This window comes from Agelaius tricolor, unplaced genomic scaffold, assembly GCF_023055355.1.
Source record: "Agelaius tricolor isolate 1412-34295 unplaced genomic scaffold, bAgeTri1.0.p SCAF_4, whole genome shotgun sequence".
Lineage (NCBI taxonomy): Eukaryota > Metazoa > Chordata > Aves > Passeriformes > Icteridae > Agelaius > Agelaius tricolor.
Genome location: NW_027269264.1, coordinates 35,210,937 through 35,236,813, shown reverse-complemented (window position 1 = coordinate 35,236,813; position 25,877 = coordinate 35,210,937). Strand labels below are relative to the sequence as shown.

The 25,877-nt window shown below is 35.6% G+C and overlaps 1 protein-coding gene across 6 annotated transcripts in view; it reads left to right on the top strand.

Annotated features, from left to right (window-relative positions):
• AP3B1 (adaptor related protein complex 3 subunit beta 1) overlaps positions 1 to 25,877 on the top strand; it is a 153,885-nt gene that overhangs the window by 49,079 nt on the left and 78,929 nt on the right. For all 6 annotated transcript variants that reach the window (XR_011678941.1, XM_071425249.1, XM_071425247.1 and 3 more), the window contains exons 8-14: positions 7,387 to 7,548; positions 9,692 to 9,789; positions 11,821 to 11,875; positions 11,955 to 12,026; positions 14,450 to 14,512; positions 15,407 to 15,539; positions 21,137 to 21,246. Coding sequence is in view for 5 of the 6 variants with exons in the window: in XM_071425249.1 (XP_071281350.1) it covers positions 7,387 to 7,548; positions 9,692 to 9,789; positions 11,821 to 11,875; positions 11,955 to 12,026; positions 14,450 to 14,512; positions 15,407 to 15,539; positions 21,137 to 21,246 (693 nt within the window). In the remaining variant the exon portion in view is untranslated. The remainder of the gene's footprint in view (positions 1 to 7,386; positions 7,549 to 9,691; positions 9,790 to 11,820; positions 11,876 to 11,954; positions 12,027 to 14,449; positions 14,513 to 15,406; positions 15,540 to 21,136; positions 21,247 to 25,877) is intronic.

The following is a 25,877-nucleotide window of genomic DNA, read 5'->3' as shown; positions in this document are numbered from 1 at the left end:
GCAATGTTAGGTGATATGATAATTTTGTATTGATATTTTGTATATATAATATAGGCTGTGCGTTATTATTTATATTATGCACTTCTTGATCATTGCATTCTGGAGGTCCTATGACTGGCTGTTTGTTCAGGAAGCCTTCTTACTAAAAATTCTAAAAATTCTTCCTTGATAAAAGACATGTCATATCCCAGACCACTAGTTCATTACCTGAATATTTTTATATTCTGTGAGGTAGAAGTGATAAGTTAAGTTTCTAAAATTCTTATTCACTTTCAAGTAACTTTGTTGCTGAAAGTTGTAAATGCATTGTGTCCAAGACCACACAGAACACACTGTTTTGGTCTAGTGAAAGCAAAGACACTAGCTTTCTGTCCATTCAGGAGTAGGCACAGTTTGTAATCATTTCTGTAACATCCTGCATCCTGGTTCTGTGACTCAGTGTTTCTTATTTGTCTTGTAATCCCCAGCCTGTTCCTTTCCAATGGTTCTTAACACATGAGCATCAGGAGTTTGTCAGGGGTTGAAAATTGTTTCCTTTCAGTGTAACAAGAAAATGTTTCAGTAACTATTTTTAAACGGGGGAAAATATTTTGAGTATTACTGGATAGTCTGAGGACTGCTGAACATTACTTTTTTGCAGTATATCACAACTACAGTAACATCTCTGCTAAGTAATTTCATAGCAACTTACATGAAAACTGAAGGAGTGCTCATTCTCATTTCTCTAAGAAGGTCCTATAGAAGGGTAAGTATCTGAAAATTTTAACCTTTAGACAGACTAGGTTATGATAATTCGGTAATATGTCTGGGTGTCCAGTGTAGTTCGAAATGCTACAAGATGCCCTTGTCTTCAATTGTCTTCAGATGTCTTCAGTTTTTATGGATTTCCTGTAGGCTCCATACTTCCAGAGTCTTCCCAGTTTCATGCAGATTTTTTTTCATGTTCAAGGGAGCATAAAATGGCACTAGAGGCTTACACTTAGGCATTTGAAATACTTCCCTACTTCTACAGGGACATCAGAGTCATTACTATGTTCTGTCAGGTCATTCACAGTAGCCCAAGTCTATATCACACAACTGGTTATAAATTGCAGCTTACCTTAGAATGAGTCAGTATACTTTTTGCTGGCTGTTTAGTACTTGAAAGAAAACTATTACTTATGGAGCAGAGGATCTGGTCCCTTTATTCTTTATCTCTTCAACTCCTTTTGGCTTCATAAGCCAAACTTATCAAACTTTGCTTGTGCCTTCTAAAGCCTCTCTCCAGCCAGGCTGCAAATTTTGTTGGTTACACTTTACTTTCTCTACTGTCTCAAGTGTTTTTATCATGCGAGGTTGTGCCTTTTTTTAAGACCTCTAAAAATTCTTGTCAAGCTTTATTTCTGCTGAGAAACCTCAATCATATTCAAGGTTTTGCTGTTGTGGAGAAGATGAATACTTCTACTAGCATTTGTCTGTTAACAAGTGTGATTGGTTGAGGTCTGGTCTTCTGTCAGTAACTTCTCACAGCTAATCTACTGAGCAACAACAGGTCTGTTCTGGTGTTCTGAACCTCATCTATAAAGCATGTGGAAGGATTTAGGTAGGCATGTTCACATACAGCATCAAAATTTCAGCTCTATCTTAGGAAATGCATTAAAGCTTTAAGTAGCAAACCGTTCATAGATGATCCTCCATTTTCCCTTTTCAAGGAAACTGTTTTTCATTCAGCAGGTGAATACTGATCTTGGTGGGCTAAAGTAGTTTGTGGTATTGCAGTCAGTTACCATATAATGACTAGTACCAAAATTCTTTTTACTTTCAAAATCTAGCTTATCCAAAACTCACTTAGGAACAGTTCTCGGAAATATTAGAAAGGTCTCTGGAAGATAGTGATAATCTTGTTTGCTAAAGATTTTGCTACAGGCATCAGAAGAAAGCTGTGAGTATATTTCCGTATGAAACTGAGGAAAGAAACTGAAATTTGTAGCTTCAAATCATTTATACCTAACTACGGAATGCAAATATTTGAATAATTTTTTCAATACAAGATGGAGTTAAGGCTGGCAAAGTGGGAAAATACTGTGTATTCATGCTTTGGATATCATTGAAGCTTTGTTCTATCTCTCAGTATGTGGGTGTGTGAAGCTCTGTCTGGAGGTAATTGTAGTATTCACATAATACTACAAATGTAGTATTTTACCATAAATGGAAGTCACATTCTCAACTTTTATGTCATATGAAATGTAACTTCTAGCAAAATCTCATTTAAATGTTAGCAAATTCCATTAGCCTTTTTTTAAAGTCACTAAGTAAATGAGCTATGTGCCTGATTCTTCATTTCAGCTGTTAATACTTTATGAAGATGTCCCTGAATTGTATGTCTGGAATAATGTAAAAAAGAATTATGCATGTTCTTCCACACTAAAATACTCACTTCTCTGTTGTGAATAAATCTTGGTAGATGGGGAATGCACAGAGTCTACTTGCAAATTGTAGTCTGGAATACTGTGGTCTCAGTTTTTAATCATTTTATTCTCCCAGGGTTCTGAACTTCTTAGTCATTTTGCAATTTAGAAAAGCTATTAACTGCACAATTAAATCATGTGCTACTACAAACAGTTAAGTGTATTTAATGCAGTTTAACTAAAAACTGCCACTCTTCTGTTCTCCCTTTACCACCTAGTGCTTTTGAAAATCCAGTCGTTCTAGTGATCCTATGACCACAGGGTTAGACAGATCATTTTACTGGTCTTGGTGAAAATAAAACATCCTTTCAAAAAAGCAAACAAAACAATAAACTTACGTTGGACTGATTAGTCTTAAATCAATTGTGAAACTGCATCTAAAGGGATTGAAATGACAACAGAAAGCATTGGAACATTTGAATCTACTCCCAGAACGCTCATGCTATATCTCTATTGTCAAAAAGGATTAGAGGATTGGTTTTATTTCTGATAAAGTTGCTAATATGTACTGGTTAGCATCAGTCTGAGTTCTAATTAGACATCTGTGAAAGTAAAATTTGTGTGTTGCCCATATTTAGCATTTCTTCAGGGATGTATGAAGAAGCATATTCCTCAGTCTAGTGTAGTGCACTATAGACAGTGAAGATTGGAGAATAAGTGCATAGGAAATCATCTGTCAGTTGTTGATTCAATAGTTAATTACTTAGTTAAAGAGTTAAATTAATAGTTAAAACAGACTTTCATCTTCCTGTGTAAGAGTCTTACTTTCAGTCCTCTGCTGGCAGGAAAAAATATTAATGTTAATAGTATTTATATCTCCATTATACCCTACCCATGCCTGCTTTTTCTGATTGAGATTCAAGATGTAGGCCTAGTATCAGTGTAATGCCACTCAGGTCATTTTCCTTCTCCAGAACACCATAGCACTATTGTTGAGCATGGAGGTGCTTTCTAAGATCTCGGTTCTAACAAAAGGGGAAAGCTTTGCACAAAGAGGCTTTGCTTGTGCTTGCCCCCCAGAAACTGGTTCTGTGCCACTTCAGGAAAGAATTACTGCTTCTCCCAATCTCTTTCTCTAGTACAGGCTTCAGTACTTGTACTGCAAGGTTTATCTGGGGACAGAGCAACAATTCAGCTAGATGTCTTAAGATGAGGTTTCAGCTTGGTGGTCTGAAATTTTGGCAGTTATTTATTGTGTCTGAGTTCAGTTTCAGATTTTCTGCCTAGGCTTGGAATGAGTGAAGAGAATCCTAGAATTGTGTTCTATCCAGAAATAAGCTATGCAATGATAGCAGAAATTATAAGAATAACCTAGTGCATGTCAAAACAGACTTGCTCAGGTAAATGCAGACTTCCAAGCTAGTTGGAAGAGGAAGATGAAAGAAATGTTGAAGAGGCAGATAAAATAGTCTGTGAGCAGATGAAAGATGTCTCCCAGTCGGTAGTCTTCATTCTCAATTTACCAGATGCCTGCTGAAAATACAATACAGTGGAGAGGAGCCAGTCTAGGAGGTTCCTGGAAGATAATGCCCTGACACAGCTGGTCAGGATGTCAACAAGGTAGGGCACCCTACTGGAACTGTTGTTTCTTAGCAGAGAAGGACTGGTGGGTGATGGGATATGATGGTTGGAGGCTCTCTGGGCCACTGTGATGACAAAATGGCAGAGCTTTTCATTGTCAGAGAAGTAGGAAGGTGGTCCAGGAAAACTGCAGGGGGAAATAAGTATTAAGGATAAGGAAAAGACTGAGGTGCCTTTTCTGAAGTGAAGAGGGCAATAATTGTAAAACCAATTGTTCTTGAGGTACCCAGCCCCTGGTCTGTAAGACAGAGAGGATGAGGAAGAGAATGAAGCCCCCATGATCCAATGGGGAATAATGTGCTACACCACTTACACACAAAAAAGTCTATGGGTTACATAGCATCCATCCATGGGTACTGAAGAAGCCGGAGCCTGAGCCACATTCCATCATTTAGCAACAGTCCTGGTTAACCATGAAAATCCCAGTTGATTGGAGGTTGGCAAATATGACACCCATCTGCACAGAGGGTTCAGGGGAGGATCTGGGGAACTGTCAGGCTTTTCAGCTTGACCTCAGTAGTGAGCAAGGATATGGATGGAGCAGATCATCCTGAGTGCTGTTACATGGCACAAGTGGGACAACCTTAGGATCAGGCCTAGCCAGCGTGGATTTGTAAAAGGCAGGTCCTGCTTGACAAACTTAAGCTCCTAGTATACTAGGGTAGGGAAGGGCTGTGAATGTTGGCAACCTGGACTTTAGTAAAGACTTTGAAAATATTTCCACAGCATTATCCTGGAGAAACTGGCAGCCCATGGCTTGGATGCATGTGTGCTTTGCTGGTTAAAAGAGTTGCTGGCTGGCCACTCAGAGGAGTGGTGGTGTCTGGAGTTATATCCAGCGGGTGGCTGGTCGCCTGTGCTATTCCGTAGGGCTCACTGCTGGGGCCAGTCTTGTTTAATGCCCTCATTGATGACTCATGATGAAGGGCATTGAGTGCACTCTCAATCAATTTGCAGGTGACACCAAGCTGGGTGGGAGTGAAGAGGGCAATCTGAAGGGCAGGAAGGCTCTGCAGAGGGATCTGGACAGGCTGGATCATGTCTGAGGCTAATGGTGTGAGGTTCAACAAGGCCCAGTGCTGGGTCCTGCCCTTGGGTCACACCAACCCCAGGCAGTGCCACAGGCTGGGGCAGAGTGGCTGGAAAGGCCCTGGGGGTGCTGGTGACAGCAGCTGAACATGAGCCAGGCTGTGCCCAGGTGGCCAAGAAGGCCAATGGCATCCTGGCCTGGATCAGCAATGCTGTGGCCAGCAGGACCAGGGCAGGGATTGGCCCCCTGTACTGGGCTGGGGAGGCCACACCTGTGTCCAGCTCTGGGCCCCTCATGATAGAAAAGACATTGGAAGTCTTGGAACAATTCCAGAGAAGGGCAATGGAGCTGGTGAAGAGTCTGGAGCATGACTTCTGTGAGGAGTGACTGGAAGAAAAGCAGGCTCAGTGGTGACCTTATCACTCTTTGCAGTAACCTGAAAGGAGGTTGTAGCTGGGTCAGGATCAAGCAACATGACAAGAGGATATGGCCTCAAGTTGCACCAGAGGAGATTTAGATTGGATATTGGAAAGAATTTTTTGAGTGAGAGTTGTCAAGCCCTGGAATGGGCTGCCTGAGGAAGGGATAGAGTCTGCAACCCTAGAGATATTTAAAGGACTTGAAGACATGGCGCTTCAGGACATGATTTAGTGATAAACTTGGCAGTGTTGGGTTAACAATTGGACTATATGAGCTGAAAGGTATTTTCCAACTCAAATAATACTATGATTCTGAACTTACACTTGTATTATTTTGGCATTGAATATAGTCGGTAGGTCAGCTTAAGGCTTTAAGGGTTTTTTTGTGATTGAGTGTCTTCACATTGTCTGGTAACTTTTCTCCATGTGTGGGATGATTAATAGAATTTGAAATAACAATTCTTGTACACCAAGGAGTTGCAGGTTTTTAGCCTAGTCTTCTGACTCTTTTGCATAATACTTTGCTTTCCTATCCATCACAATGTGCAAATCATGCAGTATTACATGTCCTGTTTGTCTTAGTAGGTCCTTTTGACTACAGATTCTAAATAATTAGAAGTTCATCAACTTGATTTTGATGAATTTCGGTTCATTAAAATAATTTCCCTGGGTATTGTCATCATCCTTGGTCTGGAACATAATTATTTCCTACCAGATCTTAGCAGATCTGAGAGAAGAGTAATATTTTAAAATTACAATAAAATACATGATTAGTAAAATCATCTAAATACTTCTGCTGTTGGGGTATGAAGAAGGACCTTAATCAGATTTAAAATAAAAGTGTTTTCATAAGAGGCATATGCTGCTTTTTATTGGAACTCTGCTGCTCCAAGTATGTTCCATACAAATAATTCTTAAAATAAAAGGAAGACAGAAATGTGAGAGCACAAGCTGTTTCTTTGTAACAGTTATTAATGAGTTAAATACTTTTTCAAACTCAATATTCCTGTTGAATTCAATAGTACTGATCTGCATGCCTGTTAGCAGTCAAGGTGAGGATATTGAAGATTGAATCAATGAAGATTGAATTATCCTCCTCCTGTTAGAGGAAGCTTCTTCAGTGCAGGTTGTGGTGCACTGGGATTGGGAAATTTCCTTTCACATTGCCTGTCCTGTAGGCAGGGGAGGAATTCAGTTACCACTGGACTTGATATAGCATCCTGAGTTTATAGTTTAGAATGTGACTGCCACAAAGAATTGTGGGAAGAGAAGTAAGGAAATTAAAGTACTTCAGTTGCTATTGCATAAAATAACTGAGTTTGCTAGGCATCCTGTAAAAAACTGAGAGCAAAATTGGCATAAAGTAATGAAACTTCCCTTCATATTTCTTCTTTTTAAAAAAATTTCAGTGTCCGTCCAAATTGTAATAAAAACCAGAATGATGGTTTTAATTCATTGTCACTTCTTTCCTCCATCCTCCTATCTCTACTAAAGACATTTTTATGGATTCTTTCACTACACCTGAATTTTGACCCAGGCATGCAGCCTTTCCAAGTTTTCTGAAGACCTATATATTATTTTAATTTCAAGTTATTTTCTAGAAATGCCAATTTTGGATCATGGGCTTTAAGTCCAAAAAATACCTGAAATAGTTTGTTGAATAATAGTAAAGATATTTCATATGTCAGTACAACTTATTTCTAAGGAAATTTTGCTTATATTGTTAATGTGTTTTTCATGTCAGTGCATGTACTGTTTAGAGCAAATGGGTAGAAAAGCCAAAAGCTATTTTTAAAAAATATATATAAATGTTGCATGAAACTGTGGTGCTGTACATTACTTCCTTAATGAATAAAACCTGTTGATTCAAATATTCTGTGTATGTCCTTGTCATTTTGTCTTTTGATAGGTTGATGAAGTGGTGGATGAATACAGTGAAAATAATTTCTATGAATCTGATGAAGAACAGAAAGAGAAGGATCAGAAATTGAAAACCACCTATACTATGGACCCAGATCACAGGCTGCTGTTACGAAATACAAAGCCCCTGCTTCAGAGCCGAAATGCTGCAGTATGACAAATTCCTTTTTGATTAAAATGTTAAATCACAAATAGTCTAATTTTTAAAAAATTTAAAAGATTGAAGAGTAAAATCTACACCTTTTTAAAGCTGGTGAAAATAGCCTTTAGTAACTCTAGGAGAAGTGTGATGGATCTATTTTGAATTTAACTTAGTTTGTAAGTGAAACACCTAAACTGATTGTTGTATATGCTGCAAATAATACGGACAAACAAAATACTAGAAAAAGTATGAGAGCATTTGAATCCAATTTACGTAGCATGTGATGACTCTACCAGAGGTAGCTTTTGATACTAAAACTCTCAACAGTTAGGGTGGCACAAACTGCTACAGTTTATTGGTACAGTTTTATGGAACAGATCTATAAAGAAAATCGTACTTGTTATTGATTCATTGATTTATTCTTTCTTTTGAGTCTCACATTTTAAATGTAGACAATTATACACCACATTTCTACGACTTTTGCCCAGCAGGGTTCCAGGATAGATACGACATTATAAGTATGGTATGCTAGATTATTCCCATGAGATTTTAAAATACAGGTAACTTTTTAGAACGAGAAAAAGCCATGCTCATGGTGAATTATTGTGTTGTTAATCAGATCACAGAATATTAACTTTCTAACCTCAGATTGTCATGTTAATTAGGACTAGATGTCTTTTGAGAGAAGTCTTCTAATGATAATGAATATTCATATCACTGCAAAAATAGTTAGTCCACCATGATTAAGTCACCTTGCTACCTATTCTTAATAAGCTAAATAGATGAGGTTATAGTTGTCCATTGAAACATACTTGGAGATTCTAACTCATGAGTGTGACTCTTCTCAAAATCGTTTATGATCTGCCAGCCCAGCAGACTTTGGAAACAAGTTGATTAAATTTTTACAACTTGTTGCAAAAAATCGCTGTTCAACGTCTGTGATATTTCTTAATTTCATGTAAAGAACAAGTATGTTTGATATGTTTGCCGTCCTACTTCACTAAGAGGTTCAGTTAGTTATTACCCTCATTCCATAAATAATTTTCTTGATTAAATATGACTGTGAGAATATTGATTCTCACACTTATAATCTTTAACTTTCTGATATAAAGTTAACTGAGATGTTAAAGTGCATAATTTTGGAAGGTGCTATCAAAATTACGCTACTTTGAATTGCTATTACAGGGTTATTCATACTATTCACACAATTTACCTACAATTGTTTAATTAGTGGCTTTCCATATGACCTTATGTTTTTTGTCACCAGTAAAAGATACTTGTGGTATATTGCTAAAAAATCTTAAAGTTATTTCCTGGCTTTAGATGTTTTTAATTGCTTTTTATGGTTGAATAATAATTTTTCTTTCATTGGTACTAGGATTTAAGATACCAAGTGAAGTGTCACTATGAGGGCTTTACTTGTCTCTGTGATTTGTTTTATTTGAAAGAGAGAGTTAATCATGACACTGGTGTAGGAAAGGTTATGACATGACAATCACTAGCATAAAGATCATTTTTGTCTTTTATTTATGAGAAAATCTGAGAAGAAAAAAATGGGGTTTAAGTTGCTTATGTTTCAGTCTTCTGAATTTTGTTAGCCTGGATATTGGTATACACCCCTGTAGCTTTTACTTTCTGTTGGATTTGATACTTTAAAATTTTCCAGTAAAGACAGCTGTTGTTTTATAAATTGCATAATAGAATAATAGAATGAAAGCGTTTGAGTGGAAACTAGATAGAAGGTGATACTGAACCTGTAGTAATAAAGGAAAAGAACATTAGAAAAACTTGTAAAGAATATTTCTTCATTACTTTGTACAGCTGATGTTAGCAATACTGATTTATCAAGGATGGTATCACTATGTTTGTGATTTAAATTACCTAATACTTTTTCTCTTTGTCCCTATTTCTATGACCTTCTATTTATTATAGCATACAGTAAATACTGGGAGTAAGTAAAGGTACTTAATTTGTAAAAATATATTTATTCCAGTGTTCTTCCTCAGTCTACTTTGCTGATTTCAAAGACCACAGGTGTGCACTTTGCTTTCTGAAGGAGAGTAAGCTGGTAGTCCTGCAGGTCTGAAGAAAATGTGGTAGATATGAATGATGATTTGAAGTTGACATGCTGCTCCGAATGTTCTTCCTTTAGGTGGTAATGGCAGTTGCACAGCTTTACTGGCATTTGGCACCAAAATCTGAAGCTGGTATTGTTTCCAAGTCATTGGTGCGTTTACTCCGTAGTAACAGGTAAGTAAAGTCCATACTTCACATCACTGTGTGTACTTTTTTGAGCGTATTTGTTTGGCTTATAACTAGCCATAGTTATAAGAATGTAACTATTACAAAATTAATTTGATTTTGAAATTGTTCTGTAATACTCACTTTCACTCAGCAAATGAGGATCACTAAAAGTCATTCCCTCATTTTTGGTATCCTGTCCAGGGATCATTGGTTATTGTGTTTCATTCATATGATTTTTGTTCTAACAAGAACATGACTGCCTAGTTAGTATTTAAATGGAGTCAGTACTAACTGGTTTGTTTGATATCTTGATGTTTTTTAAATTATTGTGAATTTAGTTCTGTTGAGTTCCTTACTGTCTTGCTAAGCACTAAAGAAGTCTTCTGATGAATATTTTATTTTCCTGCACTGTAACACAAATCTCAAAATGGGTAAGTTTAGAAGGGATCGCTGGATATTGTCTAGTCCAACTTCCTACTCAGGGAGGGTCTCCTGAAGCATGGTACTCAGGACTGTGTCCAGTCAGCTTTTGGATATCTCAGGGGAAGGAGACAACATTTGTGTTAAAATTGATATTGCCACTTGATACTGCTGTATCTTCTGTTTCCTTAATCCTTGGACGGTTTTTAAAGAACAAGTTTATATTTAATTCGGAGCATTCTGTTTTGACTTAATCATCTTCAATAGAATTTTGTCCATTTTTCTATGAAAGGTCTTGTTTGCTCTATTTCATAAGAGTATTGGTGCTGTTTTTTCATTTGTATTTCATAGTTTTTGTGTAGTGTGCTAATATTTTCTGCACAGAAATGTTTTTGTTCCCTATTCAGTTTTTAGATTTTGAATTTCCATGTATTTGTATGAAAAGCCTTGAAGGGTTTACATGAGACAATATTAATTGTTTTCAGAATAACTTTTTAACTAATAATGGTATTTTTTGGCTGGAACTTTGCTGTGAGAATAATTTACTTTTTAAATCATTTTTGTCAAACAGACACAAAGGTTTTTTTAAAAAACTCACTTTTTTGTGTCTGGCAAGATTACTCATCCTAGATATACCTTAACTTTTGTCAGCCCTGCCCTCAAAGAGCTGTTTCTCTGTAAAAGTTCCACAGCTCAATATCTGTTGTTTAAAAGTTGGTAAAGAAGTAAAATGGGACTATGTAGAGTATTCAGTCTTTTATTTCAGATAAATCCCTATTGTTTTTGTGTTTGGCTTTATAGGACAGTATGCTTCCCATTCTCTTTATGCAAAGATGAGTAAAGTGCCTAAAGCAATTGGCAGATAATGTATAAACTTGTAATCACAGGTTGAAAGGATCATTTGTTATGTGATTTATTGCTTGTTTATACTCAGGTTTCATTAAAAGAAAAGTCACTTCTTTCCTGTATCTCAACTAGTACCTTAAATAACACTAGTCTTCTGATTTTTCTGTCTTGAATGGCTCTTCTGTTTTCTGTTACCATTCTGGGTGAAACACTTTTGCTTTTAGAACCACTTCAAAATAAGCTTTTGCTGTTTGCCCTTGAAGTTTTTTGCCTGTGGCCTTCAAATTAATGTCAACTAAGCTATAATCTAGTTAGGGTGAGAGTGCCTGAAAGAGCATCTCATAGCAATTTCCAGTCTTGTTTCATCATGTGTAGCTGACTATTTTCATGCACCTATGTAAGAATTGCATAAAATTGGTTTAAAAGATCTTAAGTACTTCTCTATTATCACTTTTCTTTGTAAGCAACAGCTGTAAGTATCTTAGGGCTATTAGACAGTTTTGAGCAAGAGGAGATAATGGGTATTATGATTTCTCATTAGGATGAGATTTCCAACATGCAAGGATTTGAGCACTCATGGTTCAGAAAAATTGTATGTAAGTTATTGCTTAGTTTTTGAGCAATTGGTGACACAAAATCTGCACTTTCAAAGCTTCAGAACTAGTATCTAGATTGATGTTCAAATAGAATTGAATTTTCTTTGCTGTGTTGAATTATTCTATGTATCAGTAATTTTTTTGAATGACTCTTATTTTTCTTTTCACGTTCTAGAGAGGTGCAGTATATTGTCCTGCAAAATATTGCCACTATGTCAATTCAGAGAAAGGTATACCCTATTTAGAATTTTTTTAATCACATTGTAAATGAAACACAGGAGAGTTACTTAAATATATTCTGATTTTCAGGGCATGTTTGAACCTTATCTGAAGAGTTTCTATGTTAGATCAACTGATCCAACTATGATCAAAACACTCAAGGTGAGTTTATTAAAGGCAAATTTTTCTATATATTACTGGACTAATCAGTTTGCTACAGAAAAGGAAAATGTTTTTCACTGATATGACACAGGTCTATCTGTGCTGTTTCTTCATCTCACTAAGATGTGTAGAGGTCTTTAGTTAAGTCCACAAGGGGCCTTCAGGCTTGTCAGGCTATCTGAAAGTTCCTGTTACTGTGTTGCAGGTGGAAGAGTGGCTATATTTTCCCCTAGAGCTTTTAGGACCTTTCAGTGATAGAAAGCACTATTTTTTTTTTTTCAGCCAGGTATTCTAACATTGAGAGTTTGACTATTTCCTGGGAGGAAAAGAGTCTTTAATACTGTTAGCTTAAAAAGAGGTTAAATCTCTTACTCTGTACAAAATGGGGCAGTGCTTGATTCCCAAATTTTCTTTGAAGTCAGCATTTGACAGGAGAAGTACTTTAGGCTTTCCTCAAGGCCACATCTCAATGCATGTTTCCAGCTGTTGTCTTGTTGTTTTCTCTGTAGTAATGCTTTAACAAATGTGAAATCCTTGACAAAACAATGGCTAAAAAAATGTCTACTATTATGTGCCTTTTCTCTTGTTTTGCTTTAGATTGTCATAGGCACTTATGTTTAGGAGTGGAAGGTAGTTTTCTGAAAGAAACAATATTTTCTTTTCCTTATCTTCGTTTTACATGCATATTGCACTTACATGTTCAAGAGTGGTGTAGTACAAGATGGCTATGCCAAAACTATCATGTTTAGATAAAAAATATGTATTTTATACCAACAATAAGACTTAAGTAAATATGAGGCAGTTGGAAGCAAAAAGATATTCTCTAGATTTTAGGAATATTGTGAGGAATGCCTTACTGTTATCCAAGAATAGTCAGTCCAAAAATAATAGAAAGCTGATGAATTTAAATTCCCATATTAATTGATAATATATTGGAGAAGAGGTGAAGTAGAAGAAACTGTGGTTTGTCCTTTCATTGTTTCATTTGTTTCATGATAGCTGAAAAATTTAGAAGACCCTAAACTTCTACATACATAAAAAAATCTTGTCATTTTCTCCCTCTTCTACTTCTGTAGTTCAAGCCTACCTATTTCAAAATAGAATGGTGAGATTCATGGCTATAATTAATATGTAGGAGCGCCCTTGAATTATCTCCTGTGCTGTTTGGATTAACGTTTTTTTTAATTTTCCAACATCAAGTTTGCTTTTTTTGATCACTGGTTAGCATTGAGCTTAGCATTGAGCTTTCACAATAACCGATTTTAATCACAAATTCTCAGTTATAATTAATTGTCATCATCTCGGGGTCTGTAGTTTTCTGAACAGTTAAGGTTTTTTCCCTATTACAAGCATTACTTTACAGATCTGTGCTGGGGTTTTTTTCTGTTTTATTAATCAGCCTTCTATTATTTGGAACTCTTACACAGATTTTCTTAGTCAGCCTTTGTCTTCATATCCCTGAAAACTCTAGCATCAGCTGAAAATTCTGTTGCCTGTCTTCTTACTTTTACAGTTCATATGTGAAAAAGGCCAGTGAAGATATTTGTGATGTTCCATTGATAGCCACCCTATATTATAAAATAATCTCCTTTTCTCTTGCATGTTTCTCTTTTTCATTTATCCTCTTACTTTCTATGCTATTCAAGATACATATCTTTCAGAGCCTTTTGTGATGTGCCTTAAGAAATTGTTTTGAAGTAGAGGTGGACTGTACAATTTGAGTATCCTTTTCTGGATGCCTCCAAGTCAAAAAATACCAACATATTTCCAAGGCATGGCTTCCCTTTGGAGAGACAGGGCTGTGTTTTCAGTTTACTTCATTCAAAGTTGAAACAGCCTGGAAGCATAGTATGTTTAAAATATATGCCAAGTGTTGTATATAATCCTCTTTGTTCCACCAGGAACAAAGAGGAGGGCTTCCAGGGTATGATGTTGGTGTTGAATAAGATCTGAGGAATCTCACAGATGCAAATGTTTTGTTCCTGAGTTTAAAGCTCTTTTATTACAGTTTATCTGAATATAATGGCCAATTTATTTCTCCCCTGATGCAGTTGTGACTTCTGTTATTTCCTCTTACACTGTTGTGTGGTTCTTATATGCTAAGGCCTGTTGTGTGGAAAAGCTGACAGAAGTAGTTCAAGCCCATTTGATATGCAATGAAACACTGAAGCTCGGGCTCATAAAAAATGTGTCACCGAACTTCAGTCCTGCTTTGTAAACTTTGTAAGTGCTTGCAAGGAAAATATGCGCCTGAGTGCAATGGTGGCACCAGTTTCTACTGATACCTGGTATACTCTGTTGAATTCTGAGTAATATTTTTAATATGTATTTTATATACAATAAAAGTATAGTGTATATGTGGTACTGTTTAAAATATTTTATTTTTAACTTTTGACAATATGTCTGGGGTTTTTTTCTTGTAGCTTGAAATCATGACAAATTTAGCAAATGATGCCAACATATCAACTCTGCTTCGAGAATTTCAGGTTTGTGCAAAAGTATATTCTTTTTATATTTATGATCTCTTTTTCCATTGTCAGATGTTTCTCCTAGGCTTAAATTTTTGAAGTTTAAGTATTTTCGAGGATGAAATGTTCCAAATATGGAAATTAAAGCATCTCATACCATAATGGATAAAGGAGCTATTTGTATACGGAAAGGAATCCAAATATTTTGTTTCTCTCTCATTCCAGCTACCAAAAAAGAAAAGAAAAAAAGTGATGAGAAAAACTTAATCATTCCATATTCTTAAACACAAATTCCAGCAACTTGACTGACACTATAAGTCACTGTATGACAGGGTCTTAATTTTAGCAGTATTTGGCCATTAGTATTTGTTGCCAAACCTCATTTCCATAAATCATGTGATGAAATTGTGTTTATTGTCTCCAATATCTTTATGTATCAGCAAGATCTTCCGCCTATATTGTGAAACAGTGTCTGTCCTTTCTTTCCTCTTTGCTTGTGACATCTATGTGCATTGCTTCAGTTCTCTGGCTGGATTTCTGTGAAAGGTACTGGTTCTCAGGCAGGTAGGTTATTCATAGTTTCACAGATGCTCCTAGTTAAATTAACTGAAACCTCTCTGAAGAGAGAGCTCATCAACTCCAACCTTGCACACAAACAAATGGCTGTTTTTTGGTAACTGCCCCCTGCCCCAAGCTTTCTTGAAATCAGAGGGTTTCATGGCCATGGGTGACCAAAGCTTGCAAGAAATGTCTTCTACAAGTGACAAGGAGGTGAAAAATTATAGCTTGTAATGTGCATTGTAGCTTTCTAAGTTTATTTATTATATAGTATGTTTCCCTCATGAGAATAATATGATAAGTCTTTGTTTGGCAAGAGTTATATACTGACTAGCAAAAATCCCATTTCTTTAGACTTACGTGAAGAGCCAAGACAAGCAGTTTGCTGCAGCTACGATTCAGGCAATAGGCAGATGCGCTACTAACATCACCGAAGTGACTGACACGTGCCTCAACGGCCTCGTCTGTTTGCTGTCCAACAGGGATGGTAAGCTAAAGTTCTCTTCGTTTTCTGCATAGCTGATAGCATGAAATGTTTTCTTAGAACAACACAAAGTTTCAGATCACATCAAGAAGTAGGAGTTGACTTCTATAAGTATTTGGCTGACAACTGGACAAAGATCCTGCACTTCCAAAGGCTCTGGTATTCACTGAGTAGTTATTTTCTCTTCTGATAGAGAAATTAATTCATCATGGCCCTCAATTACATGTTTACCTACTTTTTCTTAAAATGGTGTGATTATTAAAGTGTACTGTTTTGATTATCATAGGTAGCAATAGTTGCAAGCTAAGTTGCATCAAAGCAGTTAGCCTGTAGAGGGTGCTGAAAGCTTGGAATTTTTTTTTGTAGTGCATCAATGCCTAAATGAAAACACGTATTAAATAGTTTTAGGATAAATGGCCCCAAATTTGGCTTCCTTTTGTACTCTAGCCTTCTGTTATTTTTGGATAGCGAAACAAAGTTTTAAAGCATTAGGGAACACAACAAGGAGCAGATAAAGTCAAAGAGGGTATAGCAGCACAGTAAGTCAATACCTAATAATACTGTATTTTCTTATTAGTTATCAATGAATATGTCAGTCTTATTTCATAAGAAGTCAGTAATGTGTGTTAATAAATAATGTGAGGAAGGAGCAAAAGCATAATTGTGGAGTGTCCTGAAGTAGTTCAAATAGTTCAAAGAACTTGGCTGATACTGCTCTTGGCTTTGAAAAGCAGCATTAATGCCTCTGTATATCTCCTGGACATAGTTTTCATGGCAATCACAAGAAGGCCTTTATTCAGGACATCATTTTGGCAGCACATATTTGGCCAGTGACCCACTAATACACATAGAGCTTTCTCTTACTTGTTTTATGAACTAAGTTGTCATTCTCAACCGCCTCATCTTATATCAGAAATTCTTACGTGGCCTCAGTGTATGGCTTTGTATTTTTAATATGTGTGACTTTCATTTCTTAGTGCTGCAGATCTTATTTCTGTTTAAGCCTTTCTGATTATCAGCTGTATTTAAAATATCTTCCCATATCATGTTACAAAGCCATGTCTGCATAGTGCACCTTCTTGTATTATATTGAGCAACAACCGTAGTAAAAATACAAGCTTCAAAGGTTGTTCTTGGCTTTGCCTGATTCTTCTAGCAACCTTCCTCCGAGTAGGCTTCCTTCAGCATGTACAAATCTCCATATTTCTTCTGTTTTAAACGAAATAATAAAACTGTCACTTCAGAATACAGATTTTGTTACCTAACAATCTGTTTTCTTGCTTTGTTTTTGTTTTGCTAAGAAGGAACCAAGATAAGAGAAAGAAGTTTTTTCCTTTTATCATAGATTGTCAGCTTAATATTTTCTTCAGAGCAATTCAATATGTATATATATATTTATATACACACATATATGCATGTGTGTATACAAAGGTCTGTCTCAACAAGATTAGTTTTCATGTCTGTTTCTAAGTAGTTGTCTAGCAAATAAAATTATCTTCTTGTGCTTACTGTTCTGAAAGACTGCAAAGGGTATATTGAGGATCTTTTAAAACTGGCAGCTGGCAAATTGCTTTACCATAGCTGCAGTGTCTTTATTCCTTCTTTCAAGGAATGAATAGAGTGGCATAATTTACATGGTACCTTTCCCCAGGTGGCAGGAAATTACTGATAGTCACAGCTTACTGAATGTAAGAGTTTTGGCATAGTAAGGGAATAAAAAAGAGATTTAGCATAGTGGATGAGAATAGCTTTAGGAGTCTTGGTTAGTCTTGCTTTCCCCCAACTTTTACTGTTAAAGCACACAAGCAATCTTTTTGCTCTGCTGCTTCTTTTGTGGTCATTTGAAGCCTAGAAGTAGTCCTGCTGCTTTGTGTAGCATGAAGCACAAGCTGGTAGGTCCAGCAGGTTCTGAGGTTTGTGACAGCAGAGTCAGCTGTGCTTTCTCTGTACTATTTTCTTATTATGAAGAATTCTGCACTTGAGTGCAGAAGAGAGGTGCTCATACTAATTTTACCAAACCATAACAGAATCCTGAGGTACAAGCTTGTGGGAAAAGTGCCTTCTGATTCCATGTGCTTGTAACTGTAGATACCACCCAACACTCAGGACATCTTGGCTATATCTGGCACAAGAGCTTTACAGTTAATCATTCTGCAACTTGGGTGATAAGAGGCAGGACCTTGTTCCAGAAACAAGGATATCAAGAACTGCTCTTGAAATTTTCTTTGGTTGCTTAGAAGTGACTTAAAGTCAGGTTTTCCTTACTCAGAAAAGCTGTGGTATGTGGGGTAGAAAAAGGACAACATTTGAGCTACAGAAGTGCAACAGACTCTGGAAAATTTCAGTGATGAGTTGCCTTAGTGAATGATTATCACAAGTTAAACTTGACTGACTCCTGAAGAAAGTGGTTTTGTGAAGCCATGTTGAGGGCTGAGAATTATTTTCCTTCCTCATCTGCTGAAGGAAGGACAGAAAGAAAAGTTGCTTTCTTTCTCTAGTGTGACATTTGGCATTTGATTGATAGTTTCAATTGACTGTTTGGCCCATAAAAGTCATTTTAGATGTTAGAGACACATTATAGGAATTATATAGGGATTATAGGAAGTCTCTTGTCTGACTGTACTGCATGTTGAAATCCTGCAGGTTTTTCGTAGGTGGGTGACTTCCATTTTCTGTTGAAAGTTGCCTGGTTGTAGAATGTATAGCTAAAACATTTTTTGCCCTGCAAATCTATATGAAATCACAATTCATAAAATTACTGGAACTGTTAATACATCTGGCAACTAGTACATATATCTTCAAATTACTGTTAGAATGGCATTAAAGAAAAGCAACTTGTAGCATCCAGTTTATATCTTTTAATAGGGTTTCTGAGATTTGTTATTGATGTTAAAAGGATGGAAAAGTTAACAAGGTAAAAGCTTAAACTATGGCTAGTTCTGAGAAGCAGAAAGTTAGGTCGTCTGGGTAATTAGCTATAGTGATTGCCTTTTAGATTGTTTTTAACCTTAATAGCATTGTTAGTAACCCTAATAACAGAATGGTTTGAGTTAGAAGGGACCTTTAAATTTCATGTAGTCCAACCTCCCTGCCATGGGTAGTGACACATTGCACAGACCAAGTGGCTTGGAATTCCATCTAACCTGACCTTGAATGTTTTTGGGGAAGGAGCACCCACCAAAATGGCATCCTATCCAAAACCAGTTGATGCAGTTCTGCTGCTTTTAGAAAAAGTGGTTATACAAACTATATACTGTGGATAAATTAGTCTTCACTTGTGTGTTTGAGTTGCTGCGAATGTGGGTTAATGTAAGTGAAAGAAAATTTGATGTAACAGTAATGATTTCAAATGTTTTATTTCAGAATTCACTTTTTGAATGTTCTCTGGGAATATACTCCATGCTGAGATGATTTTCTAAAGTTCTATTATAATCCAGCCAAATTCTCAATTATGGAAGAAGTTTTTTATTTAGTTCTACAGTTTACTGTCTGCTTCATTGTTAATTTTTTTGCGTACATCATTATTTGACAAACTGGAATAGTGTATGACTTGAGTATATTTTAAGTTTTTGAGAAGTTGTCAGGCTGCAAGGTCTTCAGAGATTGTCCTACTTAGTCAATTCCACATCAAAATCCACATCAATTCCACTTCAAAATTGTTAGAAGAACCTAAGATTTTTACTATGACTTGAAAATTTAAACTGCTGGTACCCTGTGTAGTCTTTATTGATAAAGGCATTCCTGATCAGATTTTCTGTGATTTTCAGTCTTTATTTAAAGAATTTAATTTACTTTTTATCATCCTTTAGATACGATTTAGACTGTTTCAAAATTCTTGTGTCCGTTTATCATTGCATTGTATGGACTTCCCCTTTGATAATTCTAGTAGGAGTTACATTTTAAAATTTTCTTACTGCACATTCAGAATGCTAGTTTTATATCCCCTTCTAGTATTTTGCTGGAGCTTATTACGGTTTTGAACATAAGTGTTTCTCTTTTATTTCTGCTCATTTTTGGTATCCTTTATGTGCACAAAGTAAACCTCACAGAGTATGACTATGCCAGTCATTATTCTGATACAAATGCATTTTGATTTTGTTTGTATTTTTTTCCCAGTATCTAGACTTTTGTAAAATAACCATATTAGTCCAAAATTGTTTACAATTGTGATTAACAAATTGTTTACAATTCTGGTTTATTTTCTTTAAGTTTGCTCCCACAGATAGCATGAAAGTAGTTACTATGGTGACATCTCATCTGTTGCAGTTGATATTATCATAGTCAATTTTAGATTGTCAACAAGTGTTTATAATAATAACTTCATGTGCACTTATTTTTCTAGGTTCAGTTTTATTTTTCTTAACTGTTCAGTGTTTCACAAAATACTGAATGACGAAAGTTGCCATTCCAGTGTTCCCCACTATAAATATTCCAGATTGTAATTTTCAAGTTTCAAGAAGTGGCTTCCTATTTTAATATCTGGCAAAATACTGTGTAAATTAAATTGATCTGTAGGATTGTGCAAGACCTTGAGATGTTAACCTTTCTTCAAGAAGTTAGTCTAGAAAAATGACAGATGTCATGTCAAATAAAAGATGACACAAAAAGCCACAAGCTAAAATCTAAGCATTTCAGAGGCAAATGACATAATGATATGCTCAGAGCTCTTGGAAGGCCTTTCTCCATAAGGAAGTTTGCCTTCTGAAAAAAAACCCGCAACAGCAAGAAAACCCCACAACCCCCCAAAATTTAGACATCTCTGCCCCATACTCTTCTATTGAAGCTTGAGCATGCTTGGTTGCTGAATGAATGGTCCATGTGTCAGATTAACTCAGACAGAAATGCAGGAATACCTCTGTTTGGCAAATGGTAGTTAGATTTCTTCATCTTTCCTTACATGAGTTTACTCTTCCATGGAAGCTTGCCTCTGCTCATGTGGGGTCTTTTTAGCTTCAAAAATTGTACATTTCATACAAGTTGATCAGGCTGTGAATGTTACTTGTTGCAGTAGTTAAGCACTCCAGTGCATGACTTTGGCATGAATCTTACAACAGCTTGCTATTTAGAAGCTTCATTTGAATGTACTAGAGATTAGGTTACAGACCTGAGAGAAACTGTTTATATGCAGAAACATTCTTTGCATTTAGAAAAAATGCAAAGGAGATGTTTAGATATTTCTCTAGCGTATGAATGAGCTGTTACTTTTAATGCAAGCATTTTCATTCTCATTGCAGACTGCAAATTACTTTTGAATATGCATAATTTTAATGAAAATTAGATTTTTTTTACACTTGTTCCTCAATTTTATGGGAAAAATCTGAATTGCAGCCTCACTAAAAAGAAGTTTCATACAGTATATACTAGGTTGGTAATTTTACATTTAGAATGTTTGTGTCCTCTTTTTGCTGGTTGTAACATGATTCAGGAAGCTGAACTTATATTACTTAGTAGAACGTTTTACCTCTTTCTTACCAAATCAATATAATTCAGTTCTGCAAAGCGTATTTGGAAAGCTTTTACATCTTTTACAATCAATTATTTATGGCTTTTTCTTTTGCATAAATGCTTTTAAAATTAATGATTTGTTTTGTCTAAAACAGAAATTGTAGTTGCTGAAAGTGTTGTTGTCATTAAGAAACTGCTGCAAACTCAGCCGGCACACCATGGTGAAATTATTAAGCATATGGCCAAACTCTTGGATAACATTACAGTGAGTATTTCTTCATACACTCTTATTTGCCTTGTCAACTAATAATGAGATTTTTATTTCCTTTGAATTTGTGCTGTAAATGGAAGTAGGTATATTAGAGAAATACAAAATATTTTTTTTAACGTAAAATATTTCTTTTCATGATCTTAGTGGAAAGGAAGTAGAAGCTATCACATGGCTCCAATTTGTGCCTTAGGTCTGGGAAGCAATTTTAAAGAGATCCATGGAAATGCTGAGTATTGCTAGTACTATTACTCCAGGATGAATAAGTAGTTTAGAATGTGGAGTGGGTAAATTGAAATGAAAATCATGGGTTTACTTAAGGATTATTCACCAGTTTTCTTCATGATCTGGAGAGGAGTTTTATTTCAAACCTTTTTCCCCAAATTACATGACCTTTCCATGGTATCAGACATGCTGCTGTGAGTGTGTTGCAGTGTCTTGAAGTTGCATTTTTATCTTCTGGGTATTTGAGATTCTGTAGTATTTAACATAAAAATTTGAATTATTCCCCATTATCTGTCTTTAGACTTAATTGACCTTTAGGTATGCAAATACTTAGCTCCCAAATTCTCCTCACAGGCCCAGTAATTGATAAAACATTTAGCGATCTGTCCTAAATTAGAGTGTAGCTATGACATCTAGAGTAGCTATGACATTTATCTATTATATCCTTAACCAAAAGTGTCAGATTTTGATCTGTCAACAATTATTTTTCTGTTGAGAACGGTTTAATTTCATAAAATTACATATTTAACATTTATTGATTTTCACAAAATTACATATGTTTTGATAATGGAGCAGTTTCTAAATCAGTGAACCTTCATTTCTCCATAGTCGAATTCAGCAAAGGTTGGAGTATTAAAAGAAAAAGAAAGGTGATATTCTTGGTTCATACTTACAGAAAAATTTGGGTGCTAAGAGCTGATGATCAGTTTGTAACCGATATAAAGAAAATAAATTCTACTGATTTGTTCATATCAAAATAAGATACTGTTGCTAATTACATATCAAAGTAAGTAATACCTCATGTATAATAATCACCTGTACTTTCAGAAAATTTGTGCAATATTTTGATGGGATATTACAATTTCAAAAACAATGTTCTGCCACTTTGAATATTTTGCCATTTTTAAATGAGTTTGGCATCTTATTTCCACATACTCTACAAGAGAAAATAGTTGCTTCTCTAAATATACTGTTTAAAACTTAAAAGAGTTTTGTAGCTATTTTATACAATTAATACTTTCAAGTAAATACTCAAAGTTTTGTGGAAAAGAAAATCCTTTTTTAAGTCAAATAACGAGGATGGAGAGAAGACATGCTGTACTTAAACTACTTTAACATTCTCAGGTTTTACAGTATGAGGTTATATAGAATATCAGAAAATGTTAAGTGGTAGGAGAACAGTCTGTGGGATAGAGCAGTCATTGGAATAAAGTAAAAATCAGAATCTGATTCTGAATCCTGGCTTTTATTCAAGAACAAAGTGGTGGTGAAGAATTGGAGTCATGTAGTCATGGACCTACAAAGAGCTGTAGGTTCTCCAAAGTGATTTTTTGACATCTTTCTATGACATTTTAAATTACAACTTCAACACACTTACCCTTCTTGGTATGCTCAAGACTTTGAATTAAAGAATATATTTTGAAGAAGTTCATAATTATAATTCGAGTGCTGTATCATTTTTCTGACTGCCTTTAAAATGCCTGAAAATGAATGTATTCCTTCACAGAATGATTTGGGTTGGGAGGAAACTGTAAAAATCATCTTGTCCAAACCCTTAACTCCTTAATTCTGTAAAGGATAAGTGTATACATTTCAGAATGCATATTTAATTACTGGGGGTGTTAGTTTGAGATGTCAACACTTAATATAGTATTACTGGAATTCCTGACATCTGCACTTGTACATTAATTCCTGACATCTGCACTTGTACACTGATCTTACTATGGCAAAAGAGGTTGTGAGTTGACATAACACAATTGCCTTGCATTTTGTCTGGATTTTGTCAAGGATTCCTGACCATTATTACACTGGCAAATGATATACGTACTTACATGCATACACACATGTGCACATACTTACTTTTCACAGGGCTTTTTTGGCATTTTGGTTGGTTTTGGTTTTTTTCCTTGGCCTCTCTTCTGTTGTTGTAAAGTATTATGATTGAAACATAAGAGGACCTACCCTATATCCCTATACAGGAGTATACCCCTGTTTTTAGGGTACTCTTGCATTTGGATGTAGGAAAAGCAGCCAAATGTGGGCTTGAATGGACTGGAAACTGAAGGATGAGGGAATGTAAACAAAGAAATTCTTTGTTGCTTTTTAGACTCGAAATTAATTTAGTACTAGGTATTACACAGATGAAAGCATGAAGAGGAAATTGTTAACAGAATTAAATACTATTAAATCAAAAAGCCTGTACTGAAAAAAGAAGCTCTTTGATTGTTCTGTCATGATTTAGTTTAAGTCAATGGTAAACAGCCACTAAAATAAGCAAAATTGTTGTAACCTCAGTGGAATAGACTTTTGAATTTCTGCCTGATTTTTTCTCATTGATATTGTTATAAATTTCACTTGTGCTAGTCTGAGATTGTGATTGGCAACGTTCAGATGCCTGAATATCTTCCACAGCAATGTTTTTTTCAGGTCATTTACTTTACTGAAATTTACTTGTTCTTGTTCTCATCTTCTTCATCCACAGAAGCCATTTAGAAAGGGGTGGGATATAGAATATATAGAAGATAACAATTTTGCCTTGTAAAATAAATTAAATAAGAAGCTAAATATTAAGACCAGATATGAAAAATAGTAAGACCAACTATAAGAAATACTAGGAAGTCCACCTAAAAATGCTGAACTCTTGCAGATCCCTGTCGCTAAATTATGATAAAGACTAGGTCCATTTCAGTTTGTCCTCAGATTATTTCTTACATATCTGAAAATAGTGGTTATTTTTGTTCCTTTACTTTTGTGTGTTTTCATTTGTACCTTAAACTTTTATCCCAGGTGTGCCCAGGCAAAGATCCATGAGGTCTATTTTGTGTGTGATACTTGTTGAGTTCTTAAAACTGTGCATAGTACGGCATGATCTAGCTGTGTTCCAGCCTCCTTTCCTCACACCCTTCAAAAGCTGTAATGGAGAAGTACATGTCTGATGGTGTCCTGAAGGCATTAAACAAGAGAATAATTGGATCTCTTTAAACTTCCATTTTTAAAAATCATATAAACATTTCCATTTAGCTGTCAATGTGTTAATAACATTGTCATGCTTTGCAATTTATTGACTTGCAAAACTGTGAGCCAGAGACTGGAGTAGTGCTCATTTGTGTTAGGTGTGTACTCTGAGGTAGGCTTAATTAATTTAGTGTGTACAGCTTTTATACTGTTTATAACGAAGTTTAGAAAATATACTTATGGGAAGGAGCCATTTAAAGAAGGGTCAGTTCAAAACCTGTTTTATGAGTCTTATCTCCAGCAGCAACAAAATCTGATGCTTTAGGAAAAGGGTTTTAAAGCTAAGAGAAATTCATTGTGGTGCACATCCAATGTATTTTCTGGATTTCCATTTACTGGAAGCTTCTGCTCACTGTCCACATCATCATGCCTACTAATCTAAAAATTCCAATTTCTCCTCATATTCCATGTCTCTGATCAACTATTCTCCCCTCTCTTTGCCTTTTCCTGATGTGTGGGTTTTAAAGTAGGGTGACCAGAAGTGTACCCAGTAGTCAGATATGCTGGACAAATTTTATGCAATGACATAGTGATACTGCTTGTTCTGTGCTTTTTATCTCACTTTACTGGTGTTGCCTGCCTTTTGACTTCTGCAGAACACTGACTTAACAACTCTACAACTCTCTGAAAATGTTCATGATTCCAGAATGTATTTTTCCTTAGAAATACTTGGGAATTCATCAGTATGTGTAGAATATGTTTTTGCATTCTCTTCTTAATGTTCCAAGGCCAGTAGTCTCCAAATTTGTTTCTGCCTTTCATTTTTTAGAAATATTATTTGTTATGGTACATTGTATTTAGTAAGGACTACTATCTGGGTGATGGGAATCTTGACTTCCAGTGTGACTTTTCTCTTACAGTACTACTAAGGCAGATTTTTTTCTTTTGATAGTTGGTGAATTCTTACATTCTTGTTTTTCATTACAGACTTATTCCTAGTCCTTCTAGAATATGAACAAGAACATTAAACAAGTCTAAAGGGTTTTCTGATCTAGAGATGAGGAGGAATACTTCTTGATTGGATAAGGCATTCCAAATATAGAGCAAAAACAAGACAGTGATGCATAATTTTTAAGAGCTTAATATGCGAGGAAAATCATGTCACTTATGGATGCAATTAAATGTTCTTATTTACTGGTTTGGATTGGGATTATTATTACAAGACTAGTGGATTTACAGTTTTTAACACTGCTCTGTTCACACAGATAGCAAACTTGACTTCCTAGTCTTACATAAATACTGCTCATAGTTCTGTTCCTGATATGGCTTCACAGAACAGGGAGCTTGCTTTCTTTAATTTAGTTCTCCTTTCTTGTGGGGTAGGGAAGGTATCACAAACTATGATATCCATATCTTTGTATGTATTTCAGTTCTGCAAGCTTCAGATT